The sequence below is a fragment of the Thermobia domestica genome, chromosome 1 (genome assembly GCF_964235325.1).
Source record: "Thermobia domestica chromosome 1, izTheDome1.hap1.1, whole genome shotgun sequence".
Lineage (NCBI taxonomy): Eukaryota > Metazoa > Arthropoda > Insecta > Zygentoma > Lepismatidae > Thermobia > Thermobia domestica.
In genome coordinates, this window is record NC_137454.1 from 207,691,303 (window position 1) to 207,706,986 (window position 15,684).

At 35.2% G+C, this 15,684-nt stretch overlaps 1 protein-coding gene across 1 annotated transcript in view; it reads right to left on the reverse strand.

The window, feature by feature from the left end:
- Cow (Proteoglycan Cow) overlaps nucleotides 1-15,684 on the reverse strand; it is a 745,575-nt gene that overhangs the window by 314,547 nt on the left and 415,344 nt on the right. Inside the window, exon 3 of the mRNA XM_081769198.1 lies at nucleotides 10,271-10,373. Coding sequence (XP_081625324.1) covers nucleotides 10,271-10,373 — 103 coding nt within the window. The remainder of the gene's footprint in view (nucleotides 1-10,270; nucleotides 10,374-15,684) is intronic.

Below are 15,684 nucleotides of genomic sequence, written 5' to 3' on the forward strand. Positions count from 1 at the left end.
ATGGTTTGGATCCCACGTTAAGCCGTAGGTTTACGTCCCATGTAGCCTCAGTGCTGAAAGAGACTCTGAACTTCAAATAAACCAACTAATCAAGCCTAGAATGATAATATGTGGATAACACAGGCGATTTATACAAAATGTCTCTCTAGTACTAAAGAGATGTTATCCTGCACCTGAACGACAGTACTTCGAATAGAAGCAAAATGAAATATGAACATTTCAAAGAAGCAGAAATATTAAAGAAAAAAGGAATGCAGTTGCACTATAAAGGAATTGTAAGTTTTGGTAACTTTGAGGATTTTGCATCCCCCATGCGTACGCCCCTAGGAACCACACAATCGGAGAAAATTTAACTTCTTAAAACTATTTTGAAATCTTATTGTTAGCTGCTGTATATTTATTGTAGAGTGCATCTGACCTTTTCCATGAAAAAAGAAATCTAATACTTGAGATCAGAAAATCGTAAGTAGTAAGTCTGTTCCAAGTTACCAAGGAAAATAGTTCGACGGTTCAATGCTAGCTTCAGAATAATACTATCTATCGCAGACTAATTCGAACTCTGGCAAGATAATACCTTTAACGTAGGAGACGTGGGTTCGATTTCCGACGCGAGCTTGGTTGGTTTGGATCCCATGTTAAGCTGTAGGTTCACATCTTATATAACCTCGCTGCTGCAAGGAACACTAAACTTAAATCTAACTAACTAATCTGGCAAGAGATTGGCTATTATTTAATTTGAAATATATATTAAAATTATATATCAGAATAAAGTTAAATATAGGCTTATATTGTTTTCAAAATAGTACATCATAATAAATTCAAAATATAGACTTCATATATATATAATATAGGATAATATATAATATAATATAATATAATATAATATAATATAATAAAAAAATTTAAAATAAAATATTATAAAGAAGCAATAATGGTTATAACAATGATAACAAGTAATTTTTTCGACATTAAAAATGTACAGAAAAGTAACACAGTACGAAACTTATAATTTATTAACACGGTTAATATAAGTCTACGTTACAATTTTTTTAAATATTACACAAAAGTTAGAATTGTTCAATAATATTCTCTACAATGTAACAACTTTTCAATAAAATTTATTGAAGGTTACAATTGTTTATTAATATTTTCTAATATATGAAGATTACAATACAATATTTCAAAAATAAGGAAAACAGGTTGGTGCACGAAGCAAAATTAATGTGCAACTTGAGTACAATATTCGTTCATAATCTTCTTCAATTGTGGATGTATAGTTGATAAACACACCCTCATATCGTGTTCCGGAGTTAACAGTTGTGACCTGTTTTTACACTTGATTGTGTTCATTGCAGAAAATCCTGCTTCACTTAAGTAGGATGTAGAAAAGGGAATGACAACTCTCACAGCCTTTCTAGAAATAGCTGTAGAAATGTGTAAGAGGTTGCGGCAAAATTCTGTTTTCGAAATACTACCTGCTACACAGTATACACAATAATATATTACAATTACAGTATTTTTTCCATTGTAGATAATCATAGTAATGTAAAATGCAAATATATATTTTTCTTATTTCTTGCAATTTGGTTGCTATAGAATTAATAATTTTGTTTCGATTTCCTCGCGGCACACCAGCGGCCCATTTGCGGCACACCGGTTGGGAAACGCTGCTCTAATGCTTCGAACTATTAAAATGGCATTTTATCCAGTACAAACTTAAGAATTTCTGCGCGGATGGGAAGAGTTCCAACCCTAATAGTTTTCCTCGGTACTGTCCTGCTGCGTAAATAATTATTTTGTTACCTTATAATTGCCTCCTCTCACCGTGTGCACTTCCGGAAACTGTTAGTCAAAATGCATAACCTCCAGTGACATGACTCCTATTTTCAACAGCATTTGCTCAGCCCACTGGATAAAAGTTTTTGTGATTATACAGTTACTTTGTGTGTATATTGGTTTAAACAAGGAACCCACTGAACTATTTACTATTCACGTCAGCTCTGAAACTACTATGAATTTTTTATCCAAAAGAATCGGTGAGTACAGATTATCGTGCTACGTTACCGAGTACAGAACAAGGTTTCTCCTCGAAAGTATCCCGCCTGCAGGAGACGTGGATTACTTTAACAACGACACAGATTCGGTTCCAGCTTTATATATGTACATACTAGAGCAATCATTTCCAACTGGTCGATGTATAATGTGGGATTGGGTTTTTACTATCAGAACCAACACACAGAGAACAGGATGAACAAAAATGGGAAGAGAACAAGGTATAGGCGGAATAAAACAAAAGAAGTATTGGCAGTGTACATGTAGTCATGACTATAGGAATAGTAACTGCAAACAATCCCCTACGATTTGGTTGTCTATACTATTGTCTTCTATCAATGCTACGTTTGGAGTCTTCTTGTCCTCTCTGTGTAGTTTACTGAGAATACGAGCAGCAAACTGTAACGTCATAGAGCATCTGTTTGACATGACTGAACTGGATATGTAACGTTTTTAGACCTCCCTCAACAAAAAAAGAAGAAAAAGAAAAATCGAAATGTTGGCCGTTCCCATGTTATATTATTAGTTTCTTTTACTCGTAGATTGAACCATTACAGAGTGAGGTCAGAAATGGATTCTATTTACAGAAACTTCGACCCACAAACAGCTAAAAAAGAACAATACAGTGGCCGCCAATAACAACCAATAGCGGCGTAACATTTTTTTTCTGAGTTTCTAAAGTGTAAAAAGCAAATCAATCAAATAAACACACTGATTTAGGCTTTGTGTGATTGAACTATTGGAAAGAAGATAAAATTTAAAGAAAGAAAAAAAACAGCAAACGCGGAAAAGGAACAACATCAGTAGGAGCAGCGGCGCGCATCTACACCGAAGGCAAGCAAGCAAACGACCCTTCATTTAAGAATGATAGATCGACCGGGTTCATCAGAGCGAAGTGCGCTTAATCAAATAGAAACTCTCTCGCTCTTCTTATTGGCAAAACTCAGTTTCAACAGACTGATGCGCTTACCCAATACACATTCACGAACAAAGGTTGGTTGTTTTTTCTCCTTCTGCTAAAAACAATAGAAAATCTACTTAATCAACACAAACACACCGAAAGAAAGATAGAGAAAACGAATTCAGAATTATTGTATCTTCTTGCCTGTTGCTTTCAGTCAATGAACAGTTGAATATACATTATTTTAATCCACAATCCATTTATACATTATTTTAATTAAGGTTTAAAAAAACGCTCTGTAACACCATAAATAGTAAATGAAACATTAGCTGGCCGGAGTTCAATGACTCTTAACGTCATTAGAAGTGGACTAACAAAACACCCGCTTCATTGGATTCTAGAAGAGTCAAAAAGGACGATGACAACTAAATACATAGTTCTAAAATTTATATTTTTCATTTTACATGATTTTCCAGCCTCTCCGCTCTGTCTAAGCATGTGAAACTAAAAAGAACAAGAAGCCGTAGGAAGCATGATCGCAAGTAAAGTTTGAAGGCATTGAGTGAAATTTTGGGTATGGGATAAGTCATGATTGTTCACCTAAGAGGCAGGATTCGTACACCAGTTCAAACCATAGTCGCTGTTTAAAGTTGCTATTTAAAAGATGCAAAAGCAATTCCCAGGAGGTTGACACTACTCCAGCGAGACTACTTAATGCTGATGAAACTACATTAAGTAAGAAAAAAAAAAACGTGTTTTGTTTAATGTGAGGAAAAGCTGAAATTCCTAAGGAATGTTAAGGAGCACATAGTAGTGATATCACTTGTAAAAAAGCAGGGATAAAACGACGCAGTAACTTGACCTAAAGTTCCATGTTATTCCATGTTATCTACAAGCCATAGTCCAACATTCTTGTAACATGGATAATTATGCCTATTATAAAATATGTATGCAATAGTTAAGTCTCTAATGTGTAGGGATAAACACAGCTGTGTTTCAAAACAAAGAGAAGGTAATGCAATGCAAAATTCCTCGCTGTATAGGGGTGGCCAATTTCGGAATTTTTACTTTCCGGATCGGAAAAATTCCCGAATTCGGAAAAATTCGGAATTTAAAATATTCCGATTTCGGAAAAGTTCCGGAAAATTTTGGGCATGCAAAGTATATATGTACTCAACTCGTTACCGTGTTCAATGCTATTGATTAAATCAAGACATCTAGGATGGACGGAATTTGCAGCGCAAAGTGCAGAATGATGTTTAACATTCCAGTACTAAATTTATTCATACCAGAGGAAATACTTTCGTCAATATTGCACGATCTCTCGACTCTCTGCCTACTCTAGCAAATGATTTTTTGTTAAAAGTTTTCTATTAGCATAAATTTGACAGGTCCAACGTTATCAATGGCATTAGTATTAAAAGAATATTTCTGAGTGATGTTTCGTTCTATTTTTAATTGCTTTTACAATATACACCACATGTTTCTGAGACAAAGACTGTTTTTTTTTTTTTTTTTGCCGTAATTGTTTGTGCCGTTTTGCTTTTGCGACATATGCTGTGCAGATTTTCTTTACTGGACAGAATCAATAGCCTTTATTAAGCTACAACTTTACCCTCTTCCTTGTTTACCGCTTTAGCCTTGAACGTACGCAGATTTAGTGGACCCTTCCAATGGAGGTCTAAGGGAGATCAGTATCTGGTTTGATTTTTAGTGTAGTTTTATAATAGTTTTGTAAATATACCTAGTATGTGTTGTAAGTGTATTTCTTTTCTTTTTGGTAAAAATGGGGTCTTTTTTCTTTTTTATTCAGTCTTATTTGCACTTTACAAATTATGACACAATGGTTTTGTTTTTATACCAATAAAAACGAGTTAGGACAATACCACGGAAGATAAAGGTGGCCAATATATCGATACTGGTTTCTGAACATTCAGTGATTATGTTAGTAACAGAGAAGCAGAAATAACATAATTATTCCGATAAGGAAACTGAACCTAATCAATATTTGCTAGGTGTGAAGAAATGAACAAAATGGAGCAAAGAAGTTACAAATTTAAGTACCCATACCCGTTCTAGAATATGCTGATCCCAGCTTGCGCCAAGTGAACTTTATGGTGGACAAACACTGTGTGCATACGTTTTCTCGGGGTTCTCCCGTTTCCTATCACTTTCTTCATTCCACCATTTCATTCCTTTCTCATCGTCACTGTCTTCTTTAGCCTAGCCGGTATAACCGTGGGACGTAAAGCTTAAAGATTTCATTTCATTTCACAGAATATGTTGAATGTTCGTACAGAAGTCATAGTGATATATTCAGGGCACCGATTCATACATCATACCTATTCAAGTAATAATATGAAATGAACATTTTGATTTTACTTTTCACGATTATGTCCTTTAGACTAAAGGAGCCGTATGATTAATGAAGGCGAATGGTTAAGAAAGGATTAGTAGAATGAGAATGTGGGAGGAACCGAGAGAAGCCCGAGAAAAACTGACAGACACAATTTCTATCACGAACTCGGAGGATCTGGGATTGAACCTGGGATCTCTAGCACCAGATGTGATAGTTCTACTATTACGCCGCTGTGCCCCCAAAAGTGCTAATACTTAATATAAATGGCTGATATGTTGAATTACACACAACTGAATATATAATTAAAGAAATTGTGGAAACAAGATTAAACAGGAGTGGGATTTCTTGGTCTATAATGTCAGCCTCTGTAAGGTGGGTACCTCTAGGGAATAAAGATGAAAAAAATGAAATGCAATGAAATGAAATCTTTTAAGTTTTAGGTCCCACAATTATGCCGGCTAGGCTAAAGGAGACGATAATGATGAGAAATGAATAAAATGATGGAATGAAGAAAGTTGGAGAAAACAGGGAGAGCCCCCAAAAAACCACGCATATTGTGTTTGTCCACCACAAAACTCACTTGGCGGGAGCTGGAATCGAACCAAAAATCCCCTGCACCAGACGTGAATGCTCTACCACTGAACAACCGCTGGCGTAAAGATGGTAGAATGGTGATATTCTATTACTTGCAGTGTGAAAAAAATGTGGAGACATACCTACACGTCGCTCTTCGGCCACCTCGACCTATCCCGAATGCAAGGAACTCTTTACTCTTACAGAAGTTGTATAGTCTTTTCAATTAAGTTAAATGTGTTTCATGGGCAATTGTAAGAGAAATGTATATAAAAGTTTCTCGAGAGAATAAGTTATCATTGGACTAGACTTAACCCTTTGTCCTAAATGATTAATCATCTTACATCGATATTTGTAGTTCTCTTTGTTTGGAAAAAGAAAAAAAAAACAGCATAACAGTTGCTATCATCTTTTAACATTGTGTTGTGTGAACTTCCTCTTAATATTTTTTTCCAAGGTAATCCCATTTTTCAAGGCTAGGTGACGTAATGTTTCGGTGGATATACATTCACAGGAGACAGAACAAAATTGAGCCGTTACCTGGAACTTGATGTATTATTCACATCCTAATCGTGTAAACGGCGCCTGCATGTTAACAGCGCTACAGTTTCGAAATACGACATCTCCGCCGGGAATCAAACGAGAGGCCTCTTTTGCACGCAACGTGAAGAACAAATTTATCGTGGAGAAAAAGAAAATATTAGTAAAGACGTTCAATTTTACAAAAATATATTTTGTTTCTTTTTACAATTTGTTTTAGTCATAGGATACTATCACTTTAAAGAGTTTGAAAAGAGGAGATTCTGCATGACGTAGGCTTTATGCCTTAGAGCAATATGCACGTAATTCCAGTTTAGGGATGGCCAAAATTTTCCGGAATCGGAAATTTCACTTTCCGGATTTTGGAAAAAAATCCGGAATTCAGATAAATTCTGGAATTCGAAAAAAATCCGAAATTCGAAAAAATCCAGAATTCGAAAAAATCCGGAATTCGAAAAAATCCGGAATTTAGAAAAAAGTTCAGAAGTTGTAATTTTCAACTAAATCCCTCTGTGACAGTTATTTTCTCATCCTCTCAGTAACAACACGGGGAGAGGAGATGATGTTGACATAAGACAAGGAAACTATAGCATCGATAGTGAAGTTATTGGTTTTGCAGTCATACTAGTCGTGGATACATGAGTACGTGTAGACAGCTAACACTTACTTATTCTATTTTCTTATCTTATCCCCTTCTATCCTTTGCTCAATGTGTTTCTCTCTGCTTTTCTCAGATTGTAAAAGCGCGCTCCTACGTCACACATCAGCCAGTTGGAACTCACTGGTCTATATCAAGTGTTCTAAAAATAGCGCCCATGAACAACAGAGCGTTATTCTTCAGGTCAAAATAAAGCGAAAATCATATATATAATGGCATACACTCCAGGACCACCTTCAGTCGAATCAAAATTTCAATACGTGGCAACGTCGCAGATTAACCATTAGCGTTGCTCTACGAATTCATCAAACAGATACATCGATTGTTATGCTAATAAGTGGTGCTAGTGTCGACGTATATCGAACTTAACTTGCATCTGGAAAGAATCGATGTAACTGTTGGACAGATTGGTAGATCTTCTCTGTGGTTCTTGATCTGCGACGTTGCCACATTGTGCAATTCGCATCTCCAGACGAAGACCCGAAAGGTATACAATTATATATATATTTTTCGCTTTATTTTGATTTGTAGAATAGTACTAACAGAACACGTACTAACAGTGCTTTCAGAACACCCCATATATATAAAGGAAACGGCGGAATATAATTCAAAATTCAGAAGTATCACCCCACAGATCAGGTAGTTAAAATTGTGTAGTGTGAACAGAGAAATTTGATAAACTATCGTTTACCCAACACGGATTCTAATCTATTCTTACCTTACCTTCAACCAAAGCTACTCATAAAACTATCATTTTACTATCAGGCAACGTTTGCTCTTGTTCTTGGTTGGTTGGTCGACTTGCAATCTCTCGCCTCTTTTGCACTGAGTCTACACGAAACGTGCAACTACTGTTTAACATGGTATCCGAACAACTTCAGCCTAAAACGGATTCGCTAACTATATAGCCACGTGGGAACTCTTTACTGTTATCACGCATTCACATTCCAAATGCATTCTACATTCTTAAAAAGAATTCTGGACGAAAATTCTGTTGCTGAATTTAGCACTCAATTAAGAGACAAGACCAAGCTATATTCTTGCATTTGTAAATTACTCAAACCTTAATATAATAAATTACTCAAAATAACTATTACCCCTTATGCCTTATAGCAAGTGATGGGCAAATACGGCTCGCCGGCCAGACGTGGCAACCTGAAAGTTATATCCGACCCGCGATTTGATTCCTAATCTGACTAATAAAGGTACTTAGCCGCATTCATTGTTAATTTTAATGAACTTGGTTGGCTCACCTAAAGCATTTTCTCCTCCCAAAAATAGTTTACCCATTACTGGACAATTCCTAAATAGAAAATACTACCGTGCTATGGTCATTGACTGATAACTTCCAAGTTGTATCCAACAAAATGTGTTTTGACGCTCGGAAAACTGACACTTGTTTCGTGTATGATCTTAATTTAAAAGATCGTAGTAAAATACGGAAATATTCCTTTATTTTAGCCCTTAAATTTACTTGTTACATTTTCGAGATCAGAAAATAGAACTGGATTATATATAACATGTTTAAGATTCTTAAGAAAGTGCAATAACAATTCTAGTGCCGATATACAACTCTTTTCAACAAATAGCTATCTACTGTTCAAACTTGTAGAAACACGAAAACAAAAAAGTTTCTGAACACAGTTTTTGCAAACAATTTAATGTTGTAGTATATTATACGTGAAGTCGCTACCAAAAGAAACCATGCCCTACAATTTATTTTGTCAATACAGGTAAAGTGAATGCTTAAATTAGCCGCCTTGTGTTGCATAGAAAATGTCCATATTAAACGGATGACCCACTTTATGGGGAAATAATAACAAATTGAATATTTTTATGAGGTTCCGTAGATATGCAGCCAAATTAAGCAGGTGATCACAAAAGACTTGCTTACCAGAAAAGAATGATACTTATTTGAAGCCCTCATATTTCACAGAAGAAATGATTATGTTCTTACTAGTGTCAGCAAAATTTTGTACACATAATTTGTTTGAAACCATATTTTGCTAAATTGACCCTTCCTCTAACTGACTGTATTAATAGATGATTTTCATTTGCTTACTGAGTGTTTATTAGAGAAAACGCTCTTTCAGTCGCTACATTACTGCTTGGGATTGCCAAGTAAAATTGATAAATTTTAAGAAGTTCAGTGAATGTTTAAAATTTATTATTTTTGAAAAATTCACACCACTGCTCATCAAGATTTAAATTTTGATCTACCCCAGTAATGCACACCAAACTAAGGCCACTGTATGATTCAGGTCCTTAGTGTATCTTACTCATGTGACGCAAACTGTCTAAGAATTTCTATCAGTTCTTCTAATCCATTTTAAAGGCAAAACGCAATATATATAAATAAATCTGAGTAAATACGAAACAATTCAAAAATAATTTAAATGCCTACCGGACATGATGAAAAATGATAAAACAGCAAACATGTCCGCAAAAAGCCAGATGGATGGCATCCCTAATTTCACAGAAACAGTTTTCACTATTCTATGGTCTCAAAATGGTTCATCAAGTCAGTATCTGTATTGTTGCTCTGGAAACTGACAGAAAGTGTGGCGTAAACTAATGCCGGATTTAGGTTTGATAGGGCCCTAAGCTATTGAAAGGGACCCTTTCAAGCTTTAGCGGTCCCTTATGCGTCAAGCTTTTTTTTTTTCAGCGACAAAAATGTCGCCGTTTTTTAGATTTGAATATATGCTATATGCTAATTTATGGATCCTACTGGATATCTAAATGGAAACAAGGGCCCATTACAAGTAGGACTGAGAAACGGGGGCTCCATTATCATCAGGACTGGATAACAGGGGCCTCATTACAAGTGGGGCTGATAAATAGAGCCCTATTACTTGCTTCATAAAAGCTTAGTACATAACAATACAAAACACAATTGTTGTATGTACATTTTATCTTATTTGCTTTTTCTTGTTAATTGGAAATTGCATTACAATCAGTTTTTTTTTAATTTTTTTTTTTTTTTAATTTTTTGGACTCCCAAGCGAGTGGGGCCCTAAGCTATATACTAGCTTGTTTAGCTTAGATGTAAATCCGGCACTGTGTATGACAAACAATCCATTAGTTGAAGTTAAAAAGAGCTTGAAGAACAATGTAAAAAAAAAAAAAAAAAAAAAAGTATAACAAATGGAAACGCTATGGCAGTGAACATGCATTCTGGACTCACCCGTTCTTGTGGAGTTCTTTCTTGCTGACGCAAACAGCCGTGAAGGCATCCTCCAGAAGACATAGCTCCTTCTTCTTGCAGTTCAACGGATGGCAGAGGTCACCTGCAACAGAGACCAAACGAAGAGTTAGAAAAAGCAAAGAAAAAAGAAAACTAAAAAAAGGGAAGAAAGATAATAAAAGAAGTTAGCCTTCAGAAAGCGAGAACCAATTTGTGTATCAAGCATTTCGTGAAAATCGAGAGGTCCATTCACGTTGTTCAGGATCTTGTTAGATTTTGTTTTCTTTTAACGAAAAAGAAAAGGAAGAAGAAAAAAGAAACACTTCTTATGTCAGACTATTGACAGCTTACAAAATCAGCTGCATCTATCTCATCATCAGCTCTCATCAGCTTAAAATAGACTGAAGAACGTGCGGAAAATATTTGCTGGATATCATTTATTTTCTTTTTATTAAAATGGCCATTTCTTTATTATTTTTCTTTACGAAAATGTCAAATGAAACTATACGCAGGGCATGCCAACAAGACAAATTTATAAATGAAAATCTCACTATATGCATGTTATTCTATGTAACCGAAGTTTTGATGTGAATACCAAATAAACAATATAATGTATCAAGGTGTTGTGTGTTTGCCAAATACATTATCAACTAACGTCTGTTTTGAATGTTAATTTAACTTTCCATTTATTTCTAAGGATAAAACGGAACCAATAAGAGATAAGTTATATAAAAACATAAACACAATTTATATGGATAGTTTAAGTACTGCATGCTTGTGCAATCAAATTAGTCTAGAATGGCTATTTGGTTAAACAGAATAAGAAATATTACCCGCACTGTCTGCTATTTGTAACTTCTCGTCTTGCTATCTCTGAGTATTGTAGGAATAGTTTCCGATGAAAATAATATAATACTGCTTCCCAATGAATTCACAGAGTTTATTTTACCCGATAAATTATCGAGCAAAGTAAATTATTCGTCTTTTACATCTACGTAGTGTCAAACTACCTATTTGACTTGGTTAATTTAAGAGCACATCACAATGGGCGTAGTACACATTTATTGAGAAACAATTCATTCCGTTTACTTCCATTTTTGAACTGCGTTTTATGTATTACATGCATTTTAGAACAGTTCCCTTCTTATGATACAAGAAGTGAGCACTCGGACAAAGGAAGGAAGATTGCACTTTATCTTCTATTTTATTGCCTTGCAAAGTTGTTGTAGGTATGTCTTCTAGTGACTTCCTATTATCTTCTCTTCAAGTTTCGAAATTTCTACTTGTTGTGTTGTATGGATGTTGAACTATTGCTATATGTCTAACCACTGTACCGGTGGAGAGTGTGTAGATGCATCTTTAGCGGGTAGACCGGGAAGGCCCGGGTCTACCCAAAAATTTTGAAAAATGTAAAACGTACGTACCTTTCAAGTACAATTTTGTTTCGTGCTTCCTGCTCTATAAAGTTATTCCTTTGTTTTAATCGTCTTAACGTTTAGTAGGTAACTTGAGATTATGCATATTTTTTAAACCTATGTTTATGTATTGAACTAGCCTGAATCAAAATTTACTTTTTTCTAAGCTTTGTCCAAGTTTGAGTTAATTTTTATGATCTTAATTTATAATTAGATTATTACTTTTGTATCACTCATACCGGATTTATATACTATAATTAATCAATGGTTTATATGTACATATCCAAAAGTATCAACCAATATTTTCTAGAGTAAGGGAGAGGGTCTACGAAAATTAAAATTCTGAAGCCACCCTTGAATGTATGACTCATGCTGTTATTAGCCGTGGAGTTTTCTTGTAATGTGGATATGTTGTATATGACGTAGATACATCCATTAGTTGTATTGAGTATATAAAGTTAGATTTGCATATCTTCTCAATACCTGTAGCAATAGTTATGGAAAGTTTAAAACTGCCTTCGTAAGATGTTATGAGAGTCAAAACTTAGGTACCAGCTGCCGTTTTACTTGTTTCGTAATTCCTTCTTGGGATTGTTCGCTTGCTGGTACCTTTGTTCGTTTGCTTGCTTGTTGATATTGAGCAGCTCAGCATAGCTCTTGGTTCTTTCTTTGACAAATCCTCATGTCCTCTGGCTTCTCTACTAACGGCCGTTTGTAGACCATTGTAGATCCGCCACAAGTTTGTTTACTTCCTCCTATATCTTTCGTTGTTTGTAGCTTTGCACTTCGTAGAAGTTTGTTTCGATGCGGGAGCAAAGTGTAGTTACTCCCGCCAGTACGCAGGCCGTTGATCTTATATAATATTTTACATATATATAGTTGAATTGTTGAGTGAAGGGAAGACTCAAAAGTAAAATGCATTTCCAAAATTTGTAGCAGGTAAATTTACTTGTGCATTCCTGTGGAAACTTGGCAATATATGCATGCAAAACAACACAAGGATTGGTTATTATGAGCTTAGATGCTCTGCTGTACTTAAATTTATATAGACTGGTTTGAGCTTAAAATCACAAGCACTTAAAAATTCAGTTAATGAACTTATGTTTCACTCTTCTTTGTTTAATTTAGAAGCATATATACATTCAAGTCATACCATATTAAGCATATATTGGCATATTAAGTTCAAGACTCGAAAGTACCCGAAAGTTGAAAAAATATTTTACTTTCAAGTCGCTATACCAGTAGCCTTATAATCACGGGGAAGAAGTTAAATTTGATGCCCGTCGATATGTACATAGGCAGTGGACATTCCATTCAAAAGATCGAAATCATATTTACACTAACTTGGGGAAATGTGTACAACCATTCATACTCCCTCAAATCAAATGGTTCCAATTATTTTCTTCTTATTTCAAACTTCAATTAATTTGCTTTGTCTCGGAACAATAAAAAAAAAAAAAATAGCTTACAGTAGATCATTGTTAAGCATCTACGATTTTAATCGCATGTCACAAATCAACATTAATACTAGTCCTACGAAAATCTATGAAGTTTATCTCAGAGATATCGAGGTAGATTATGGACAATATTTCATTCGCAGTTCACTTCTTTCATACTGCCTCTTCAATTAAGGGTAGAGAACTGATGAACAATAATCTAAATTTTCGAATTCCTTAAAAGAAATCAATTATTGTTAAATATCAATGGGTCAGTAGGTAATATCTCAGTAAAGATACGATCCCCATTATGAAGAGGCCGATGTGCAGCTGCGTAAAAGTAGGTCTGCACTTTTTTGAGACCTTGGCATATAGAGATGTAGCCAGATTTTACGCTCTGGCTACCTTTACTCTTTACTCCATCAGATTTCCTTAGAAACCCATTTGACAAAGGCTAGATGAATCTCTGAGCCGGGTGGAACAGAAGAATGAATCCCACTCTACAGCGTATAGATGCCGGTAGTCCAGTTAGTAGATATAATCGACAGTTACGTTACCACGAAACAGATCGTTAGCATGGAAACTTATGACATCCATAAATTGTCTCGGGGAGCATTAAGAAAGGTGTTTTTCTGACAATCATAACACGTGTACACACAAGCGAGTTTCGTTAAATTGTTTTGATTTCAACAACCAAGCAAGAAAGTGTGGTGAATCTACCCGTATTTACTTCATTATTAAACCCCTAGTAAGCCTCACTCTAATGAGCTTAAAAGTAAATATTAGTTGCGGAATTAACAGAAAGTGTTTATAACAAGATAATGAATATACTGTATAAATATCGACCTATATTTTAATTATTTAGGATTCCCGTAGTACTCAGGTTTAATATAGCTTTTATAACTAATAATATAACTTAATAATTTTGGATTAAGATTAAATAAAAAAGTGAGTGTTAATTGCACTTGCTCTGTTTTGAAAGTTTATACGTATTTCAATAATTTACTTGCAATATGATTGAAGCCTTCAAATGCAAAATAATAACAATTAAGACACGTAAAGTAGCATCGTTTAGACAAAAATACACTAGTCTACATTGTATGTAAACAAACTTTTTCTTCCACTAACATTATCTATGCTACAGGAGATCTGAAATGGAAAGTTTCTACTAGTTCCTTAAGACGAAATTACGAACGTCATAATCAGGTGCTTGTAAACAATAACAAAAGAATTAATGGGTAAAAAGTAATACTGTGTTCGTATGCAAACTAATACAACTACCATTTGGAAACCTATCAGGCGATTTTACGAAGCAAATGCTGCTGTCACTTTGGCGCAACGGGACGCATAGGTCATCAATTACATTTAAAGTCATTTTTGGGAAGAAGCCTGCTGGATCATCCCTTATGGAATGTGTGTCCACGGTTCATACAAAAACAGAGAGAGATAGATGGATGAAAAATATGACTATGAAGTTAAATAAAGCACGAAACACGTACGTCCCTATATGGTTTCTCAGCAAGTAAGCAGAATCGATTGCTCTGCTCGATACTTCGAAAATAGTTCTTGGAGCATGATATATTGGGACAATGGCAGATCAAAATATGTATCAGTAGATCAAAATGATATTATTCTTTTGTAAGAAAAAGTACTGCTGAACATACAAATGTATATAATTGCACAGGGCCAGAATCAGACAGTCTGTTATTGAAGACGACTAGTTGAAATCGTAATTTAGTACCTCTAGACGACCTTTTCCATATTTTAAAACCCAGATTTATACTTATTCTGCTTCATGTAATATAGCTTCTGTAAGACTATTTGACCTATACGTAGAGCTCCCTCGTCGCTAAGCGGTTAGCGTACGCGCCTTTGGCGTGGGAGACCCGGGTTCGATTCCCGGAGGGAGCTCATGTGGTACGGATTCCACGTTAATCAGTAGGTCCACGTCTCATATAGCCTCGCTGCTGAACGGGACGCTAAACTACAATCAACTCAACTCAACTTGACCTATACGTAGAGTATTTAGAGAAGTATGAATTTACGTTCCGAATGAATCTTCTCAACCTGTGTGTCATCTCTTTCCATAAGTTTCAGTCTTCCAAGTTCTCTTCCGAACCACATAGGGAAGAAATCAGTTACCCTATCCCTATTCTGTTTTCATTAATTCGCATAGCTACTACCTACGTTAAGTAAGTGGATTACAATCTGTTTTCAAGGACCACGTTCAAACAACGCAAATGATTCGTATATACTTCCGTGCATCACGTCCTTCACGTTATATTATAGAACAGGGTTGCTGATAGTAATGGAACTAAAAATAGTTTTAGGTTTCGGTTCCGGAACCTAACTAAACGTTTTTATTCGGTGTATTTCGGAAAGTGAACCGAATTATATTTTGATATCATTGATAATATCGGTAGTTAAAGATCGTAACAAGCCGCAAACGATGTTAAACAACTTTGAAATGATAACATGAGAGAACTACCTTACACAGCAATTTCATTATTTGTCATTTCTCTTCAATTTCGCTTTTCATTCAACAGCAGCTTCAGTTTCAGAA